At 38.4% G+C, this 18,367-nt stretch overlaps 2 protein-coding genes across 8 annotated transcripts in view; one reads left to right on the forward strand and one right to left on the reverse strand.

Annotated features, from left to right (window-relative positions):
- Nucleotides 1-14,738, reverse strand: part of FTO (FTO alpha-ketoglutarate dependent dioxygenase) — a 236,324-nt gene extending 221,586 nt beyond the window's left edge. For all 4 annotated transcript variants that reach the window (XM_086758073.1, XM_086758072.1, XM_086758074.1 and 1 more), the window contains exon 1: nucleotides 14,672-14,738. In XM_086758073.1, the coding sequence (XP_086614199.1) occupies nucleotides 14,672-14,710 (39 nt within the window). In that variant the 5' untranslated portion in view covers nucleotides 14,711-14,738. The remainder of the gene's footprint in view (nucleotides 1-14,671) is intronic.
- Nucleotides 14,739-14,939: 201 nt separating this feature from the next.
- Nucleotides 14,940-18,367, forward strand: part of RPGRIP1L (RPGRIP1 like) — a 74,757-nt gene continuing 71,329 nt past the window's right edge. For 3 of the 4 annotated variants that reach the window (XM_086757887.1, XM_086757890.1, XM_086757889.1), the window contains exon 1: nucleotides 14,940-14,990. The gene's annotated coding sequence lies outside the window, so the exon portion shown is untranslated. Of the gene's footprint in view, nucleotides 14,991-16,240; nucleotides 16,613-18,367 lie in introns of those variants that run through there. The other variant, XM_086757888.1, reaches the window with a different exon arrangement.

The raw sequence follows: 18,367 nt of genomic DNA on the forward strand, positions 1-18,367 counted from the left end.
ATCTTTCCTTCATTCTTAAGATCGGTTTCCAATTAGCACGCAAAGAGCACCTTCATTTAATTGACAGAATGCCATAGAAATATCACTAATAGCTTAAAGTACATTTAATAGTTTGAGATCTTCCAGCTCTACAGTTTAAATCATCTCTCAAAGTTATTTATATATTTCATCACTCACAGTAACAGTAAATGACTAACCATAGTGACTGCTAAGTTAATTGTTACAAAACTATAAATGCTTTGGAATGCTACACAGAAAGGGTCTTGAATAGGATGCCAATTATTTCCAGAATTTAAGAAATACTGTTACTTGTATTACCTAAGTGCACGTTTAAACTAAGTTGCACAGTACACAGGTACATCAGAATTTCAAGACAAGACTCAAGAGATGTCAGCTTTTTGTGTATAAGAAGGCCACAGACACATAGAAAGCAGGGTTAAATGCAGAACTTGAACCTTGAGTGTCTGAAGACGTCAGAAGGAACCTCTCGATACGTATCATGTGTCCTGTGATACCAAGGGCTCGCACAATAAAGAATTTCTGCATTTCTTCACAACCTTGTTTAGTAGCACAAACCAGTTCCTTCTTTCTACCCCTGAGTATATTTTATCAGTAGCTAGAAATGTCCAATACTTCTATGGTAAACAGAAATCTCCTGGCCTTTTTTATTTTTCTACACGCCAATACTAAAGAAGGTGACAATATCATCTGCCCCAGGCAACTCTATCACCATCCACAGTAGACAGGTCATTTTCCTTTTTATCAAAGAGGAGAGTAGGTCATCACATTTTAGTACATGTTGACACCACTGGTAGTAAAAAGAGATAAGAATTCAGTGCCCTTAAGGTGCCTTAACCTCTATTTTCCCTAATACTGATATTTCACAGCTATTGCATTAAAGCCAGGAGAGAGACAGATTTGTACCCTGAAAGAATGCACTACAAAGGTCTCAACCTTTGTGACAGGCTGGTATTTGTACTGCAGAGAGCGTAAGTGACAACAAAGCACCTCCCTTAAGGTATCTGCCTCTCTCTTATTTTGGATAATAGGATTTATTTTTCTCCTATACCACCACAGATGTTTAATCTCTCAAGTACATGTACGCAGTTTTGGAACACTTCTGGAAGTTGAAATAAAAAGCACATGTACACCTCCTGCCACCGTGAAAACAAATTCAGAAGTTTCTTTGCCTGATTAAAACATTTTGCTTTCAGTCAGGATGTTCTTAATTCAGAACACAGAACAAATGAGTGATACTTAACTGCTGTTGTCTTTTCAATGCGTTTTTTCACTTTACAGCATTTGATTCTAAAGTCAAAAGAAAGTTGGAAAACACTTTTGTGGCAATGTTGTATCTCGTAAGACAATGGGAAAATACACCACCTCCTAATTGTTAATATGTAACCATGTGCACATGAGAACTTACTTCTTATTGCATTTTATGTTAAAAAAAAAGGTTTCTCCACATCTTTTTAAAATAGTGATCAGTTAACAAGATCTGTAGAGCAAAAGCAGGAACATCAACACAAACAGCTTAGTTATTACACAGACTGGACAGCATTCACAAAAAGACTTTTTTTCTGTTTTTGAAAAAATATAAACGTGTGAACACACTTGCAATAAACTGCATAACGATGGTCAGCTTCTTTTGCACATAAGTGTAAAATGTTACTTCAAAATGGGCAAAAGAGTAGCCTCTGGTCAGAGAAAGAACAGTATTTTATGAGTATTCTATACTTCAAGTGAAATAATATATTTGTATTTTAAGATTCTAAACTTATTTTCCCCAGGAACACAACTGCAAACAGTATTATTAACTCCTGCTAGACATTAAACTTGGATTTGTACAGTACGAGAAAGAGTAACTTCTTTCTGAAATGGAAAATAACATTCCTTCATTTTTAAAATAGTCTGATCAATTTTTCTATTTGTTTTGGTAACTTTTTTTAAAACTGTGGAGGCCAAGACAGCAATTCTGAGTTCACAGACCACATCAACAAACAAAATTGCTCATTATTTAAGTGTCCATTATCGATTTGTATACTTAAATGCACTTAAATGATTGCATATATATGCTTTCAAAATTCAGTCCCCCTTCACCAAAACATACTGCCTAGGCATAAAAGGAGAGGGAAACAAACCAAAACTTCATAACAGCAACTTCGTGACCAGAATGAAGTGTTTAGAAGATCATGATTTTAAATATCTAACAACAGACCACTTAATTTGCCAAAGAATTTTGCACATTAATGGCATGCACACATACACATGCAAACACACATGTGAATGCAGGCATTTGATACATCATTTCGGACTAGGCACATATTAATGCTTTAGCAAAGACCAAAACCAAAGACTTCAACTGTTATTAAACAGCGACAGTTGTTTAATAACAGTTTAACTGGGATATTTTGAGAGAAAAAAAAACAGGTATGTTTGAAATTCAATAAAATAAATTGCAGTTACACATGGCTTTTGCCCAAGTGAACAGAGAATATTACACTAAAGCAGGACATGACTCTTCCAAGCATGACGCAGTTCAAAGTATTTGTTACCCTATGATAGTTTGCATAAGTGATTTACCTACATACCAAGCTTACGTTCCTAATTAACCCAGGGGTCCAATTCCCATTCGTTACATTAAGTATGATGTTCAGCCCCAAGTGTCTTCAGCATTCATCATCAGAAGATACAAATATATCTGCCTGTTAAGTATTTTCAATGTTAAGCATTCATTACTTAGTGAATTCCAGCAGTACTGACTCATCATATTGAGTTTTGATGCTCTTTTATGCACTGTATTCTGCACTTGAGAGAAAAATGACCATTTTACATTGCCTTAGGTTTCTAACTTTTTATGATAAATTCTCTCTTCTCAAGTCTTTCAAGAGAAAAAAAAAGTACCACAAATAAACAACATTTCAGTCATTTTAAGTTCACACAACTGCTTTACAAATCACACAGCCTGACCTCCTTCTATAATACTACATTACAGCAAGATCCAAAATAACATTCCAGTTTGACAGCTAACCTCAGGCACCACTGGTCTAGTATCTCACTGCTTATATTGCTGGCTGAAAAGCTGATAGGATACGCAAGACAAGCTGAGAGTTTAACTGGCAGAGCTGTTCAAATCTAAATTGTGCTATTTGAAACTTAGACCACAGGAGACAACAGTTCACTTTTTACCATGGCAGCAGATTCAACCTCTTGGCCCTGTGAAAGTCATATGAATACATTTAGCACACACACAAAATATCTCCCTATATTATGATCAAAGACGTATTCAACACACATTTTTATGCACCTTTGATCATTCTGTTGACAGTCTTGGAAGTTAAGTAATATGGACTGCTGCACATAGGTTTCAAACCTTGATGGAGCCCAATGGCAGGCTACTTTTGACAGTCAAATAATGACAAGCACGTTGCAGGCCGATGCCCGTCATTCATGAACATCTTGGCCTGCTCCAACCGTTGCGCAGCGACTAAGTGGACGGTCAAAGGTTAAGTTCGAAGAAGACAGCAATGAAGGGCAACTGTCATGCACCACTGAATACTGCGAGGCAGCGAGGAGTGGTTGTCTTCTGAAGAACATGCAAAGTGTTCTCATTCTGTCCAGGCAGACATATATTTGAAGGTCCTAAATGAGACCACTGCCAATTCATGAAGAGCCAAACTGACAGCACGCCATTCAAACTGTCTCGCTCAAATTTGACTTCTTTTTTTTTTATTTCAAATCACAAATGCATGCAAAGTGTAATGCTAAACAGAACTCCAGGCAGTTGTTTAAGCAGGGCAGATTTGGCAGGGTAGGAAGGCTACAGGAAAGACATCTCAACTTTTCCCCTTTTCTGTCTTTTAATATTTAAGGGAAGTTCAATTATTTCATAAGAAATTCTTCCATTTTCTTATAATAGCACGCATTTACTTCCAAAATTACATCTGTGGTACCTCTTTTTCTAAATACCGGGGTTTCTTCCACTATAAAAAGCAGAGCCTAACAGCTTATAATCAGGGCTAATACAATCACCTGGAATTTTAAATCTGCATGTGTATATTAATATTGCAACAAGCGCATACATTAAAGCATGCAAATAAATACTTTGCATCAGTCTCTAAATATCCTAAGCATTTTTGTTATAAATGGTACAATAACAGTGTTTTCTATTTGTTTAAAAGCACTGTTTTGTGTGGAGTCATGCCTTGAACACCATGATTAACAATGAAATTGCATTATTTTGCATAAAACATATACATCTTACTTTTAACCCATTGCCAGTAAAGATGTATAATTTTACTCACAGTTAAATTATGTGATCATATTCACGTTTGCCTCTATTAACATATAAAAGACTTCAGGAAAAATAGAAATACTTTTTTTTTATTAGATAAACAGTGATGCCGCTCATCTTTCATCTGAATGAATGCTTGACACTAAATTTAATCAGGCTGACAAAGGATCATGTGGGTTAGCTTTTTATGCCCTTTTCATGAACAGTCCATCTCTCCTGCACTTACAGGGCCAAATACTGCCCTTTAACAAAACAGATCAACATACAAAGTGCTTGTTTCCTTTTGCTGGGTCACTGGTATCATCCCACTTGTGACATTACTGCTTTGTACCAATTTCTGTCATGATACCAACACATTAAAGATCCTTTCCACAAAATGCGCTTTGCAAACTGAAGAGAAAATGAATTCTCATTATTTATGAGGAATATGTTTGGATTGTGAATCACAAAACCACTTGTCTGTCACATACATAGAGACCCACACAGAGCACAAACTCTTTAAGGCAGGACCTATATTCACATTTTCTGTTGCACAAGTCATGCTATCAACACTTTTTACATCATAGATAATGACCAATCTACTGTCCTGATCACAATGAATGACTCGGTCATAAAATCATAATTCCGCTTATTTTGGACTGAAGGACAAATTTCACAACTTTTCTACATAGGCAAGAGGGTCCTATCTATAGCAGAAATTACAAATTTGGGGAGGCTCATCAACATATTTTACACTCTATGAGGGTGGGAGAAAGAAAAAAGCACGCTTTAATTGTTAGAGGACTTGCTTAGTTACACATCCATTTTCCCCAGTTGCTTCCTTTCTTTCTCTCTTATAATGAGGTTCAAATCAATTCAGAAGCACTTCTGTATTTGTCTGGGATTTCCAAATCTTAAATTCTGGGTGTTCTGACTTCACTCTTCATTGTTGAAGCGCGTAATGCTCCTGCACACATACTGCACTTCCTGACGAGCTGCACAGCGCGCGCACACACGAGCCATTTCTCGTAGTCAAACCCTGTCCAAATGAACTGGACTCACTGCACACACACTACTCTGCACTTCAATTTCCATTTGTAGATGAGCGGAAAAATACCTCCCTACTACAGAGGTGTTTTGTGAGGGTAAACTTATGAAATAGTATGAGAGAAGAAAATACACTGAGGAGCCACAGGTACGTACACTGTATAATACAAATACTTCAATAATAAGATATTTTTGAAACAGTTCAGGGAAGACTGACGAATACCTACAGTTTATTATAAAAGTTTAGGCTAGAAGGCCACTAAAAACTCTGTTATACACTGTTATCAAGCACCACCACCAAGGTCACTTGCAACAGTCAAGTGATTATGAGAAGTTTCTTAAATCATCAGTTCCTAGGGTCAGGAAATTTCATACATGTTTCAACTCGTATTTGCCACAATACTGGAGAAAAGCTCATGGAATGTAACTGGAGAACATGAATGGAACTGCCTTTTGATCTTACCTCCTATCAGGTCAGTTCCATTATACTCAGCAAATATGAAATCTGAAATAACAAATATAGTAAAAATTATCTTTTGGCTCCTACCTGGATACAAGACCGAAGTGGATTTTTTTTATTTCATAATGGCTGCAGTACATAAAAAATTTTTTCTTCTACATTTCAGAAAAAAACTCCAGGCTTACAAAAACAGTTTTAAACTGATCAGAACTTTGGTATCCTTTCCAGTGGTTTTATATTGCATACTAAAATATGTCACTTTACGTGGTCTCAGAACACATAACTGAAATACTCTACTGTAGATCAATCTCATTGCAACACTTCTCCACAATTTTTCTGTGTAAGCACATTGCAGAAGTGTTATATTTGACAAATGCTCATTTTCTTTAAAAAAGTTTATCAGAAATGTCTGTCTAAACTCTGAATAAGCTTTCCAACGCATGAAGATGGTCACTCTTGTTTATATGCACTGTTTATGATGAAGGCCCCAAACAACTTTCTCCTCCATAGTTTCTTCAGATTAAATGTTTTGTTCTGTTTTCTTTCTGTGATTAGGTACCGTACATATGTATGCACCACAGCACGCTGTTCAATATTGTACCATCTGCAGTCGTTGGCCATCGCATGACTCAGATGCCAGACAATGAAGTATTTCCTTTGAGCACAAGAACACCACTACCTGCTGTAATGGTATCCTTCATGTTAGAAGTAAATGCAGAAGAGAATACAGCCAAATACAAATTGTTTCCAGATCTATAAGTTGTCTTTTTTAATTAATTTGCATAAACCTAACCTTTTATATGCAATCTTCCATCAGTCCTTTCCAAATACAGATGTACATTTCAAGAGGCCTGCTGCTTTGAGACAAGTCAGATCTTTAAAAGTTTCTTGCCCAACTCGAGCACTCATTCAGTATCAGACTGGGATTCTAAAGTCCTTGAAATGCTTATGAAAAGCCTATCTATTTCTATTCAGAGTTAAAAAGAAAAAAAAAAAAAGACAAGACAAATCTATTCAATGTGTATCTGAACATGAATTTTACCAGTTAAACTATGAGAAGTACACATAAGATGTATGGTTCTACAGAGCAGTAATAGCAATATTTTCCAGTCCCTAAGTTGTTTAAACTTACTGTTCACTTTTTGGAGATGAAAACCTTCTCTGATCTTGACCTCTATTTTTTCCCCAAAAGCACGTACAGTGTAATATTCACGATCCCTCACTGGCAAGATCTAGTCCGTGAATTTTTTGCACTCAAAACAGAGGACGGAAGACCTCAGAAGTGGGAGGTTTTGCTTTAAGTAAAATCTTTTTGCCATTATGGACTGGAGGCTCTCTGGTGAAATAGAGGCAGAAGTTTCATTAATTTTAGTATATGTAGAGAAAAAGGCAAAACAGACCCTGAATTTAACATTATGGGATGTTTGATTTCAATACAATTTTAAACCTTAGAAGCAAATACTTTAATCAGGTACCTTTTCAAGTATGCACTGCATGAAGTACCAGTTGCCTGGGGGTTATGAAATAATACTAAAAACTTTATAATCATTCATTGATTTAGTTTTGAGCATAGTATATCATTTGAATCCAATGGGAACATAAAGAGCTATTTGTGAGGTCAACCACAGTACAGACAGAGGCTGACATGATATCGATGGCAAGGTGGAAAGAAATTGCCAAATACAGCAGATCAATACCTCGTTTCACTGTTACAGCCTTCTGGAGACATAAAATATATATCTTTACAGCTACGAAAATAATAATAATGAAAGTGGGAGATAAATGCTTCCCTCAAGGTAAACTATTTGATTAGCTGAGGGCAAAGGTGACAACAGCAGTTACACTAAAGTAACTTTACAGTCTTAAATAAAAATGGTGGGATGAGCAGCAGATAAAAGGGCAAAATGAAACTGAACAAGTTCTAGGAGATAAAGATGTAATTCTTCTAGAAAGTGGTGTAGCATGTGTACAAAGGCAAAAAACGATACGCTAAACAAGGCAGAGCAGAGCTTCCACCCACAGTAAGGCTCCAGTAACTAAAAAAAAAAGTGTTTTGAAATTACAGCTCTATAATTTTCTATCCATAAGGCTTCAAAGATACATTTAATCTCTCCAATACTTTAAACGCCAACAAATATTCATACCCATGTTTTGCACTTCACTAGTGAACCTCACAGAATACACTATAGTGTTTTCCCAGTCTCAACTGAAGGGAAGAGGATCATCTGATATTTTGGATGCTCTTGGTCGTAAAAGGTTAATTAAAAAGAAATGGATTAATTACTAAAAACATGCAAGCCCAATCCTCCTTCAACTGAAGACTACGTAAGTTTGATCACCAGTTGTGCTGGGAATAGAAAAAGGCTTTAGACTTATTTGGCCTGTCTAGTTTTCACCAACCTGCGTCAGGTGAAACAGAATCTTACCTGCTGTAAAAGGGAAAAGTATAATAATTTTTCATTAAATGTCTTCTAAATCTATAAATAGAAGTGAAAATAGGCCCAGTACTGCACCTCCAGCAGCGACATTTTACTATAGCTTCATTTAAAAAATGCCAATTTCCATCTGAAACTTGTAAGATTATAAGCAAAGATCAGAGTCAGAAGACAAGAGGGTCTGGGTGACCTACACCTGAGACCACCTAGCTTTCTGAAATTCAATCACCTGCTAACAACTTCCAAAAAGATGTCTTTTCAGAAAGAGAGGTTCATTCAAAACCCAAAATTCAATCCACATGTTTTCTTTTCTACAGAAAACATGAGGGATTTCCACAATGTGCTTTCCCTCATTTTTGGGGGTAAATTTAATCTTCCTGAATGCCACAAGTTATAGAAATATTTGAAAAAGAATGTAAACAACAATCATTATGTTTTTAAGATGCTGCACGTTTAACACTGGATTTGTAAATTATTGTTTTGTCTTAGCATTGCTGTTTAAAAACACTCATATAACATTTAATAACAGTCTAGTTGCAAATTTACTAAGACAACAAAAAACTTAAGTTCATCTTACACTTGGCAGCATAGCCTTCAGCTGAATAAGTGAACTCCTCCAAATCATCACACCACCACACAAGATGCTTCGCTGTAGGCATTTCTAGTTTGCTGTTTTGAAAATGATAGTAAAGAGGCTGTTCAATAAGGGAACTGGAATTAAGCTAGCAACATATGCTCTGTTCATACTCTTTATTAGAAGAGGGGGGAAAAAAAACTTACGAGGCAGATAAAGAATCAAAATCTTTGTAAAGGTACTGGTACTGCAATACCTTTTAGGAAATGCGACATCTCTCTGAATTAAGCAATTTGATTCAGTTAAATTATGACAAAAAAAAAAAAAAAGAAAGCAGAGAGGTAATTAGGTAAATAAATACACTGTTCATTTTGCCAGAGCAAAAATCTAGTTGACACTACAATAACAACAACAACAACAAAAAAGTTCCTAAAATGCATGGAATGGAACACTCCCAGGTTTTTTAAAATAAGCATCCAGTTCCACATCTTGTCCCACTTCTAGGGCACTTCTTGCCCCTCATAAGCTAGATACCGATAGGTGTCATGTGGCAAGAGCCCATATTAGTAAGTCTAGTGAAAGGTCAGGGTTAATAGAACCATTTAATGCAGCCATGTCCTACGAGGTATTGTGCACCTGTAACAGCTATTATACTTGTGGCACGCAACCGACCAAACTTTCAGTTGGCTAGAGGCTATACAAGTAACAGACATGAGCTTACAATCTTAACATACAAGACTATTAAAAAAAAATGAGGTGAGGGAGGAAATAAAAAGAGAAAGGAGAATCCTCCCCAAGAGGGCATATTTGGGTAAGGAATATGCCCAACTCCCACACCACTGTCTCGTGTAATGGATCACTGGGATCAAAGCAAACTGAAGACCTTTAGACCCCTGGCATTTGGCTTCTCTTGCATTACTCTCATACACAACAGCGTGACAGGCTACAATCAACAAAACATAAATTAGTGTTTTCAGTATCCATGCTCCTCACATCCTTGGCTTCAAGATCTTAGAAGATTCTAATACGTGAAGCATAGACCCATTATTTACAGCAAAAACAAGAGACTGAATGTAAAGCAACATGTTTAATAAATCTGTAGAGCCTACAGTACCAATGCAATTCAGAACAGCAAGACAGACATGCACTTCTTAATTAAGTGGGTGATGTTCTAGTTAAAACAAAAAGACAACCCTGGGCCATAGCTAAGATTAAGCACATGCTCTTGCAAAGGAAGCTCCTACTATTATCAATATAAAGGCTTTAAATCACAAAAAATAAACCATCTAATAGTCTGTATTCAATAGTAAGTAGAAAGCCAGGACACAGACTGATTTGGATTAACACATTTTCAGTTATAACAAGTAATTTTACAGAGGATTAGTATCTTGATGGTCTGATCAATACCAGGCACCGCTGCTATTACAGATGAAGAGAAAATTACCCCTTCAGTAATAAAGTGTGTATGTCTTGGTTCTCCTTCATTTGCTGAGTCCATTACTGTAATGGTTCCAGCATTAACAGCTGAGGCAATTTAAGCAGCAGGAATGTGATGAATTTAAAAGCAAGGAACATTTGCCACTCATTCTTTCTTGTATTTTATTCTGCATATGCAAGGCTTCTACCTGACCATTTCCAATATACAAATCATGTGTTATGTGACTATCAACACTATTTCTTAATTATTGTCTCATTAATAATGGGAAGGGCCAATAACGTGATTACCACAAAAATTGCTACTGGCATACTGGCTGCTGATTCTGCTAAAACTTGCACACCATTTACCTAAGCAGAAATATGACATGACAAGAAGCTTATTTAAGTGCATCTAAGTTGTTTCATTAACTTTAATTTTCCTAAATACAACTTCTAAAAGAATCTATTTAATCTGTCAACTGGAAAATTTTGTAGGTTTTTATATCTTAAAAGGCAGAACTATAACATGAAATAAGAAAGTAACGTAATACCTGAACCAATTATGATAAGCCAATGTTAAAGTTTGTATCATTGCATGCTGTGGCTGACTTTTTACAGCATTAATCCTCAAATCCTTCCCCTGCACTTAAGTGCTCTGAGAATACTTGCCTATTTTTCCCTGAGTATGAATATGTTGATGCAGTCTATTTTATCTCATAAAAATATATTATTTTCCAGACAACAAAAATGAAGACGATGCAGGAAGTAAGTCTTGCATTGTAATCTCAGGGAAAACACTGCATATTCCCTTTTTCTCCTTGTAACTAAAATACATGCAAAGCTTTGTGTTATTTAAAGCTTTGTATTTCCTTGCCACTTTGTCTAAGATGTCTCAGAAACGTGAAATTGCACATGAATTTCTTTGTAAAAGCCCTTGTGAATATTCAGATATGTGCATATTGATGCATTTATTATTTGTATCGCAATAACTTTATTGGATTGGGGTCCCAGCTGTGCTGGGAGCTGTACAAACATAACAGTAATGTCTGTGGAATACATTCTCTGTAGTCAGTTCTGGTTTCACAGTAATGTGAATTAGCATAAACAGCTACATAAGGTAATTGTGAACTGGGCTTAGCGGTTTATTCCAAAGACTCATCAGTGTAATCCTTTTAAAGTAAAAGAAAATAATACTGCGGACTAGCTGAGCATCTTATCTTCCACATGGTGATGACATAGGGTCTTACCATGCAAAGAGTGGCAAGAGGAAGCAGGGAAAGGCAGTTACTAGAACCTGGCATCCGGCACACTGAAACTTACCTAAGAAGACCCTTTGACTAAGCAAGCCTTGAGAACAATCTTATGCTAACGATTAACTTTCTACCTAACCTGTGAATATTAATCAAGATAGTAAACATTCTAAAAGCAAAACATCTTTCTTCCCAAGTTTAAAAGGAGAAAGTAGGCTAAGTAGACCAGCAAATAAGAGGTTTATGTTTGGTTTTACTTTATGTGGTATCTTTTCTTTACCCACCAAAAAATGTTTCTGACCAACAGTGTAAAGAAAAAAAAAATAACTATACACTGTACTACTTCAAATTGAATGGTAAGTTAAAACAAACACACACAAAAGAAACACACCCCCAATAGACTGTTTCATTAAAATGTCCTTCCAGCTAATGAATAACATCTATTCTAAAGTAATATTTGCTATGATGGCATGCAACATCTCCAGAGAGACCTTTAGGAACTTAAGAACAATCATGTTTTGCTCTCCACTTAAGACTCAGAAATATTGCAAGACCCTAGCATCCCCGACACGGTGTTTAAGACAGCTGAGTCATTAACTACTGTTTCCCAACTTTTTTCAGACCCTTTTCCCAGGAATGACTTTGTGTCTTCCTCCTCTTGGGCTTGGAACATCAAATACTAGCATAAACAATTTCACTTCTGCTACACACTCCATCTTACTCAATCCAACGCAATGATCTGCAAAGTGAAAATTGCTGTATGACAGCACTGCACTCTGAAGAAATTCTGCCACATGTACTTGGAACAGAAATGTTCTGCTCTAACACCATAAATCAAAACTTGCTATACACATGAAAATTTGAGAGAGAGAGAACAGCATATCACATGTAAGAAACATACTGCACAATGAAAAAGCAAAAGCCAATAACCGGGCTTCTGATAGACGGCAGTTAACTGGACACAATTATAGCAAAACAAGAACTTTTATTCAGGATTTAATTCTTCACATCAGAGACACTGCCAGGAGATACATAACCCAAACCAGCTTCTCTATCCAACCACTTACCTCTCATTAGTAGGCCTCATAAATCTCACTCTCCAGAAGAGGTCGGGTTAACCTCACCAATACTTGGTTTGCTATGAAATATTTTCATCAGGACCTAAATAGCAGAACTGCTATAATAGATATACACTTCCTTTGCCTTCAGCATGTCTTAGGTGAGCAACACAAGCAAACAACACTTAAAGCTAGGGACTGAAGCAGGAACTAGCATAGGGCCAGGAGCCTAAAGACTACATTTCTAATTAAGTTTACAAAATAATACCAGTATGAAGACACTCCTGTGAAAACAAAGCATACATTTCTTCTTCTATAACCTCTCTTGTTCCCACTGCTGCCTTCTCCTTTGGCATCCTTTCTTCTAACATGTTCTACAGACTCCTTTTGTTTCACTTTCAGTACACTCAAAGCTTCTCTCAAGCTGTACCCAACTTACAAATCCCCCTAAGGCATCCTATGAGTAGTCACACCTTTAAATTCTCTGTAAGGATCTTCTCTTCATTTTCATCCTTCCCTGTTTGCACACCTACAACATCTAGGTGTGTCAAAGACGCTACTCTTTTACTCTAGCTTCCTTGAGTTTTTCTTACACATTGCTCCTTTTAAGTGCCTTGTCCTCCTACAACCTTTGTCAGCATAGTTTCCAGTTCCATTCTTACTCCCTCACACGTCCTTGAATTATTATCTTATCAATGGCAATTATTCTCCTAACGCAAATGATTTCCAAATATACTTGAGATATATTGCAAAGACAAAAACCCTTGGACAGGCAGCATACATGTAGAGGCTAAAAATGACATGAGTTGGGGATTTTTTTTTTAAACATAATTACATTGGATTGGTTGGGACAGCTTACATCTGCATGTGTTTTCACACATACAGAAAGAGTAGAACACAAAGCAAACACAAGCCTTCAGCGATGAGGGCAGAAAGACCAACTACAGAATGACCAGGTTGGTCTTAAAGAGTTGTTATGAATCTTACTACCATGAACAGGCTTTAGAGCTATTTTTCTTTTAAAATATTTAGTTGCAAACTTAGGTCAGACCTTTTCCCTGCCCCTATAGTGAAATAACTTTTAATGCTAAGTAATACATTTATAGCAATATCAAACCCACTATGTTCTGTATGCAAAGACAGGTGAACTAGATTATAAGCTTAGAAAAAGCTTTTGAAGATGCTAATGGCATTAGCCTTCCTTTCATTAACATCACTAAAATCAGCATTATGCTTTCAAACCAGAAACTTACTGCTTCTCTGTACCATTGTTTTGTAAACAAAATCAGAAGAGGTAGGACAACCATCAAGAGCCGCAGTCAGACACGGTACAACGTGGTAGAAACAGGCCCTTCAAAGGTACCTGAAACAGCAAACCACTCAGCAATGCTGTTTGCTTACACAAACTGTATAATTATTTCCTCAAAGAAAGCATGTAACAGCATCGCACCTAAACATATTATCAAGAAAACACATTATAAAAATAGGGTGCTTATAGAATTAAAAAATGTTTATTTTGGTGAGGCTTGGTGCAGAGCAAGAGAACTTTTAACTCTGACCATAAAGGTGAAGTTACGTATCTCACAGAGAATGTTTCAACAAACCCAACACATACTGCTTCCTACGACTTTCTCATGTAACACTGCAGAGCTCCCTTCTACATGAAAATATCCAAGCTCAGATGGTTTAAAAGCTTTATTATAAGCTTCTGGTAAAGGTGCACCAGGTTCCCCTCTTTCGATGGGGAGGGGAATCCAAGACTTCCAAGTAAACCCGAGCTCAGCCAGCCCGGCCGCAGGCAGCCCCCAGCCCGCCAGCACTCACAGGGGGTCCCCGCACACACGGGCGGGGGGGGGTCCCCGCACACACGGGGCTCTCTTCCCGCCCAGCCGCTGCAGAGGCGCCGGAAGGAGGCGGCCGCTGCCCGCGCAGCAGCGGCCCTTCCAGGCGGCAGCCCCCCGGTGCCTGGGCTGCTTCCCTTTCACAGGAAACATCACGGCGGCCTCGGAGCCCCCTCACACGGGGCTCCCGCAAAGAGCCAGGCGGGCTCGCTCTGCCCCTTGCAGCCCCAGAAGCCGCGCAGCAGCCGGGGGGAAAAGAGCTCGCCATGAGCACGCTCCTCAGGGCTGAAGGGCGGCAAGAAGCAAAGAGGAGGTACCTTCAGTTCTTTCTCCCGCTCCCCTGCTCTCCTCTTCATGGTGCCGCCTCAGCCGCCCACCCCCCGCCGCCGCTCGGGGCAGCTCCCGCCGCGCCGCTTCCACCGCCACTACAACTCCCGGCACGCGCCGCGCCGCGGAGGCGGGAAGCAGGTGGCGGAACCCCGCTGTAGTCCCGCGGGCAGCACGCAGGCGGCGGCTCGGCGCCGCCCCGAACTACAGCTCCCAGAGGCAGCGGGGGCCCGCCGTCCCCGGAAGTGGAGGGGTTTGGGTAGCCACGGGAGCGGTTGGTAGCAGAAAGCTGGGAGAAGACGTAGGGCTGTGAGTACGGGGGCAGCTTTTCCTCCTCTGGGGCACGGCGCGGGAGAGGACAGCGGTGCTGGAGGTGTTCAGGGGGATGTGGTGCTGTGTCCGCCATGTCTGGGGCTGGCGTGGGGCGAGCCTGGCCTGGGGCTGCGCGCCTGGAGCGGTTGTTTCAGACCGGTGAGGCTCCCTCCCGCTTGCAGCGGGAAAAGGCTGCAATTTTAAAAATTATTTTTAAAATATCCCTATAGCACTCCTCAGCTGTGGCCTCTGCGGCGCGTGTAAAACGCTGCTGGGCTCAGGCGGGAGTTTGCTCCGGTGCCCCAGCGCGGGAAGAAGCGGGGCGCTGGGCGTTCCGCCCGGAGGGAAACGCCGCCCTTCCTCCCTGCCCTCGCGTGAGTTACTGTGGGAACTGGCGGGGCCGAGGGAAAACTTGGAAAGCGCTTGTAAAATATCTTGAAGGCAAGACACGATTGTTTGGATTTTTCTGTCCTGCAGTAGGACTCACAGGTCTGAGAGACGCTTCCTCCCTCAGACTACAGCAGGAGGTGGTGATCTCCCCTCCTAGTATCTTCCATAACTTACCCTTTTTTTTCTTTCTCACCTCCCAAAACAAACTCACAACACTGCAACAGATGATGTTTGAAAGATGATATGTGTATATACTCCTACCAAGAAATAAATAAGATTATTTTAGATGACAAGCCCAATAGAGTGCAAACATTTATCTTTAAGGAGTCAACAGAGGAAGAATGTAGGCTGGATGGTCTGTCTCTCCTCCTTTTTTTTTTAATTCTTCCTTCTACCAGAGAAGTGAGGTAGGATTTTGTAAGAAAAGCATCATCTTAGCCATGGCCAAGACTCATGAAATTCTAAATCCATGTTGAAACAGTTAAGTAATATGTCATGATTTTAAAGATTTCACTAGAAGCCCCACTGGTTGAGAACTTTTGGAAATTGATGTAATCCCTCCTCAGTTTTGCTACATTTGAATCATGTTGCGAGAACACTATGCCTCTTTGAGTTTCGTAAGAATTTGGAACTAATGCATGAGCTTTGATACTTAACTTTAAGTGTCCATGCTCATTACTGGTCTTGCATAACACTGCAAACTTGTATGCAGCTTTTACAGGTGGCACCTATTTGGTAAGTAGTGAGAAAGTTACAGTTTCTTTAACTTCAGTAACTGTATCTAAAATTCTTGCTTATACCAAACTTGATTCTTATAGGTTAATACTAGAGATGTGGAAAATTTTCCTCTTTTTGTATGTCAAGTTCTTTTTTCTTATTTTTTAGGAACAAGAAGTGCTGAAACGACTGTAGTGTAACCTTTCTGGGAATAAAAACTGTTTTAAGGTGCTGAGGTTCAGCATGGCATATGGACCTGTCCAGATGCAGATACAAATTTGTATCTCTTTTGCTTTATTATGCTTTATTTTAGGAAATAATGGACTCTGAAGTACAATCACTTTTGTAGCAGGGTTGCTGTACAATTTTGTCAGATTTAATCACTTTGGAAATGTTTTCCAAAGAAATAATATGGAACTCTGTGGAGAAATCTCTCATGCTTTAGAAATAATGCTGTAACTGTTGACTGCAAGGAAAGTAATTTTATTTAAGTCTTTGTGATTGACACTGAGGTAATAGTCAAAAAGTAATTGTAACGTATGCAACACATGACTTGGATGTGTAGCGTCTTTTCTTGGAGAAGAGGCATAAATGATGGTTGTTAGTGATTATTGAAGATATAGGTGGCTCTTATGTTAGTAATGAGGGAAATAAATTGCCAGGCCAAATTCTAAATCTGTAGTTATATTTTGCCTCCCTAAAACCAGAAGGCAGGTTTTACTATTTGTATCTAAAACCATTCTTTTTCATAAGAACACTTTATTTGTTTTTCTCTTTTCCTGTGGCCCAGGACAGAAAAGAATGCTGAATACTTAATTCCTGTCACTTTGTAATGAAAATGAAACAACTAATTCTTCCTTTTACTTTTGAAAATTTCACCTTTCTAAGTTTTCGGGACTTTAGATTTACAGCAACTTTATTTTGTTGCTTGTCTTCAAGTCATGTCATGTTGCCAGTAAAAACTGGCTTTCACGTACAGCCTTCCTGTGTTTGTTTGCTTACAATTTAAAAATGTCTGTGTTTTTGCTGCACCCAGTAATGGATTACTACTGACAAGGGGTTTTTTGTTTATTTGAGGGCAAGCATGTGTTCTTTTTTTCTTTGTTTTTTAAATGAAGGGATTTCTTTCACACTGAAAATAACAGGTAGATATCCATCTACCAAGAGGCCAATAGTGAAAAACAGTAATGTTTGCCTGAGCCTATTACTGTGCTAGAGTTTTTGAGGCTTGATTTTGATAGATGACAAATACTGTAGTCGTGCTGATAAAATGTTTATTTAGCTCTTGACCCCTCTGAAATTTGCCAAAAAACACTGTCTTTTTTCATTTGTGAAGACTAAGACAACCGTATTCTAGAAAGACATATAATGATAGCATCTTCTCCTTGCTACCATCATGAGCCAGATTTGGATTGATCATCTAGAGGTAAAGGTTTCTGTTTCACCTTAATCTTGGTCGCTGCAGTGATATGATACAGTGACCGCAATAATGAACCTAAACCTGAGTGAAGTCGATGACTGCAGATAGCTCTGATTTAGCAAATTAAAAAAAAAAAATGAGGGATTTATGTGAATAACACACAAAAAAAAAATCTGAGGAGCTGTATTCCAGTGGATATTTATCTCATTAGAATTGTGCCATGGGTTACAATGGCTGCCTGCCATGGACCTCAACATCACAAAGTGCTGTTCTCCATTTCCATGATTGACAGAAGTGAAACTGCAACCTTATTGCTAATCTACAAGTGTAGATCAATTCAGGCATTTCAGAAGTCATGACAAGGAAACATTTGTTCCACATGAAAGAAAAATGTGTTCAGGTTGTTATAAACAGTGAAAGCTGGAAAGAATACTTTAACCTAAGTTTTAATGATGAAAAACCAGAAGATTGAAAGCAAGACTGACTTGTTGGAAGCTAAACTTTCATTAATCCTTTTCATTCCTTTTGGGCAAAGCCATAAGGACACTTGTTTATAACAGAAGACTTTACTGGTAGAAGAAAGGCCTATCTTTACCAGCAGATTTGGTTGTGATAGAATTAATAGATACTTCCTGGTATGTCTGTGGGTTATACTGTGTCACTTTTGTCCTCTGATGCAAGTCTTTAGTAACAGCACTGTTAATTTCCCAGTGCTTTCGTAGATGTTTTTGGATTCACTAAGGATCTATATCACCTGAAGACTGTAACAAGAGCGTAAAAAAAAGACTCCAAAGCACTTAATGTCTCTCTGTCTCAGCCTTACTTGACTCTATGGCTAGCATCGAAT

The sequence above is a fragment of the Chlamydotis macqueenii genome, chromosome 13 (assembly GCF_036417535.1).
Source record: "Chlamydotis macqueenii isolate bChlMac1 chromosome 13, bChlMac1.mat, whole genome shotgun sequence".
Lineage (NCBI taxonomy): Eukaryota > Metazoa > Chordata > Aves > Otidiformes > Otididae > Chlamydotis > Chlamydotis macqueenii.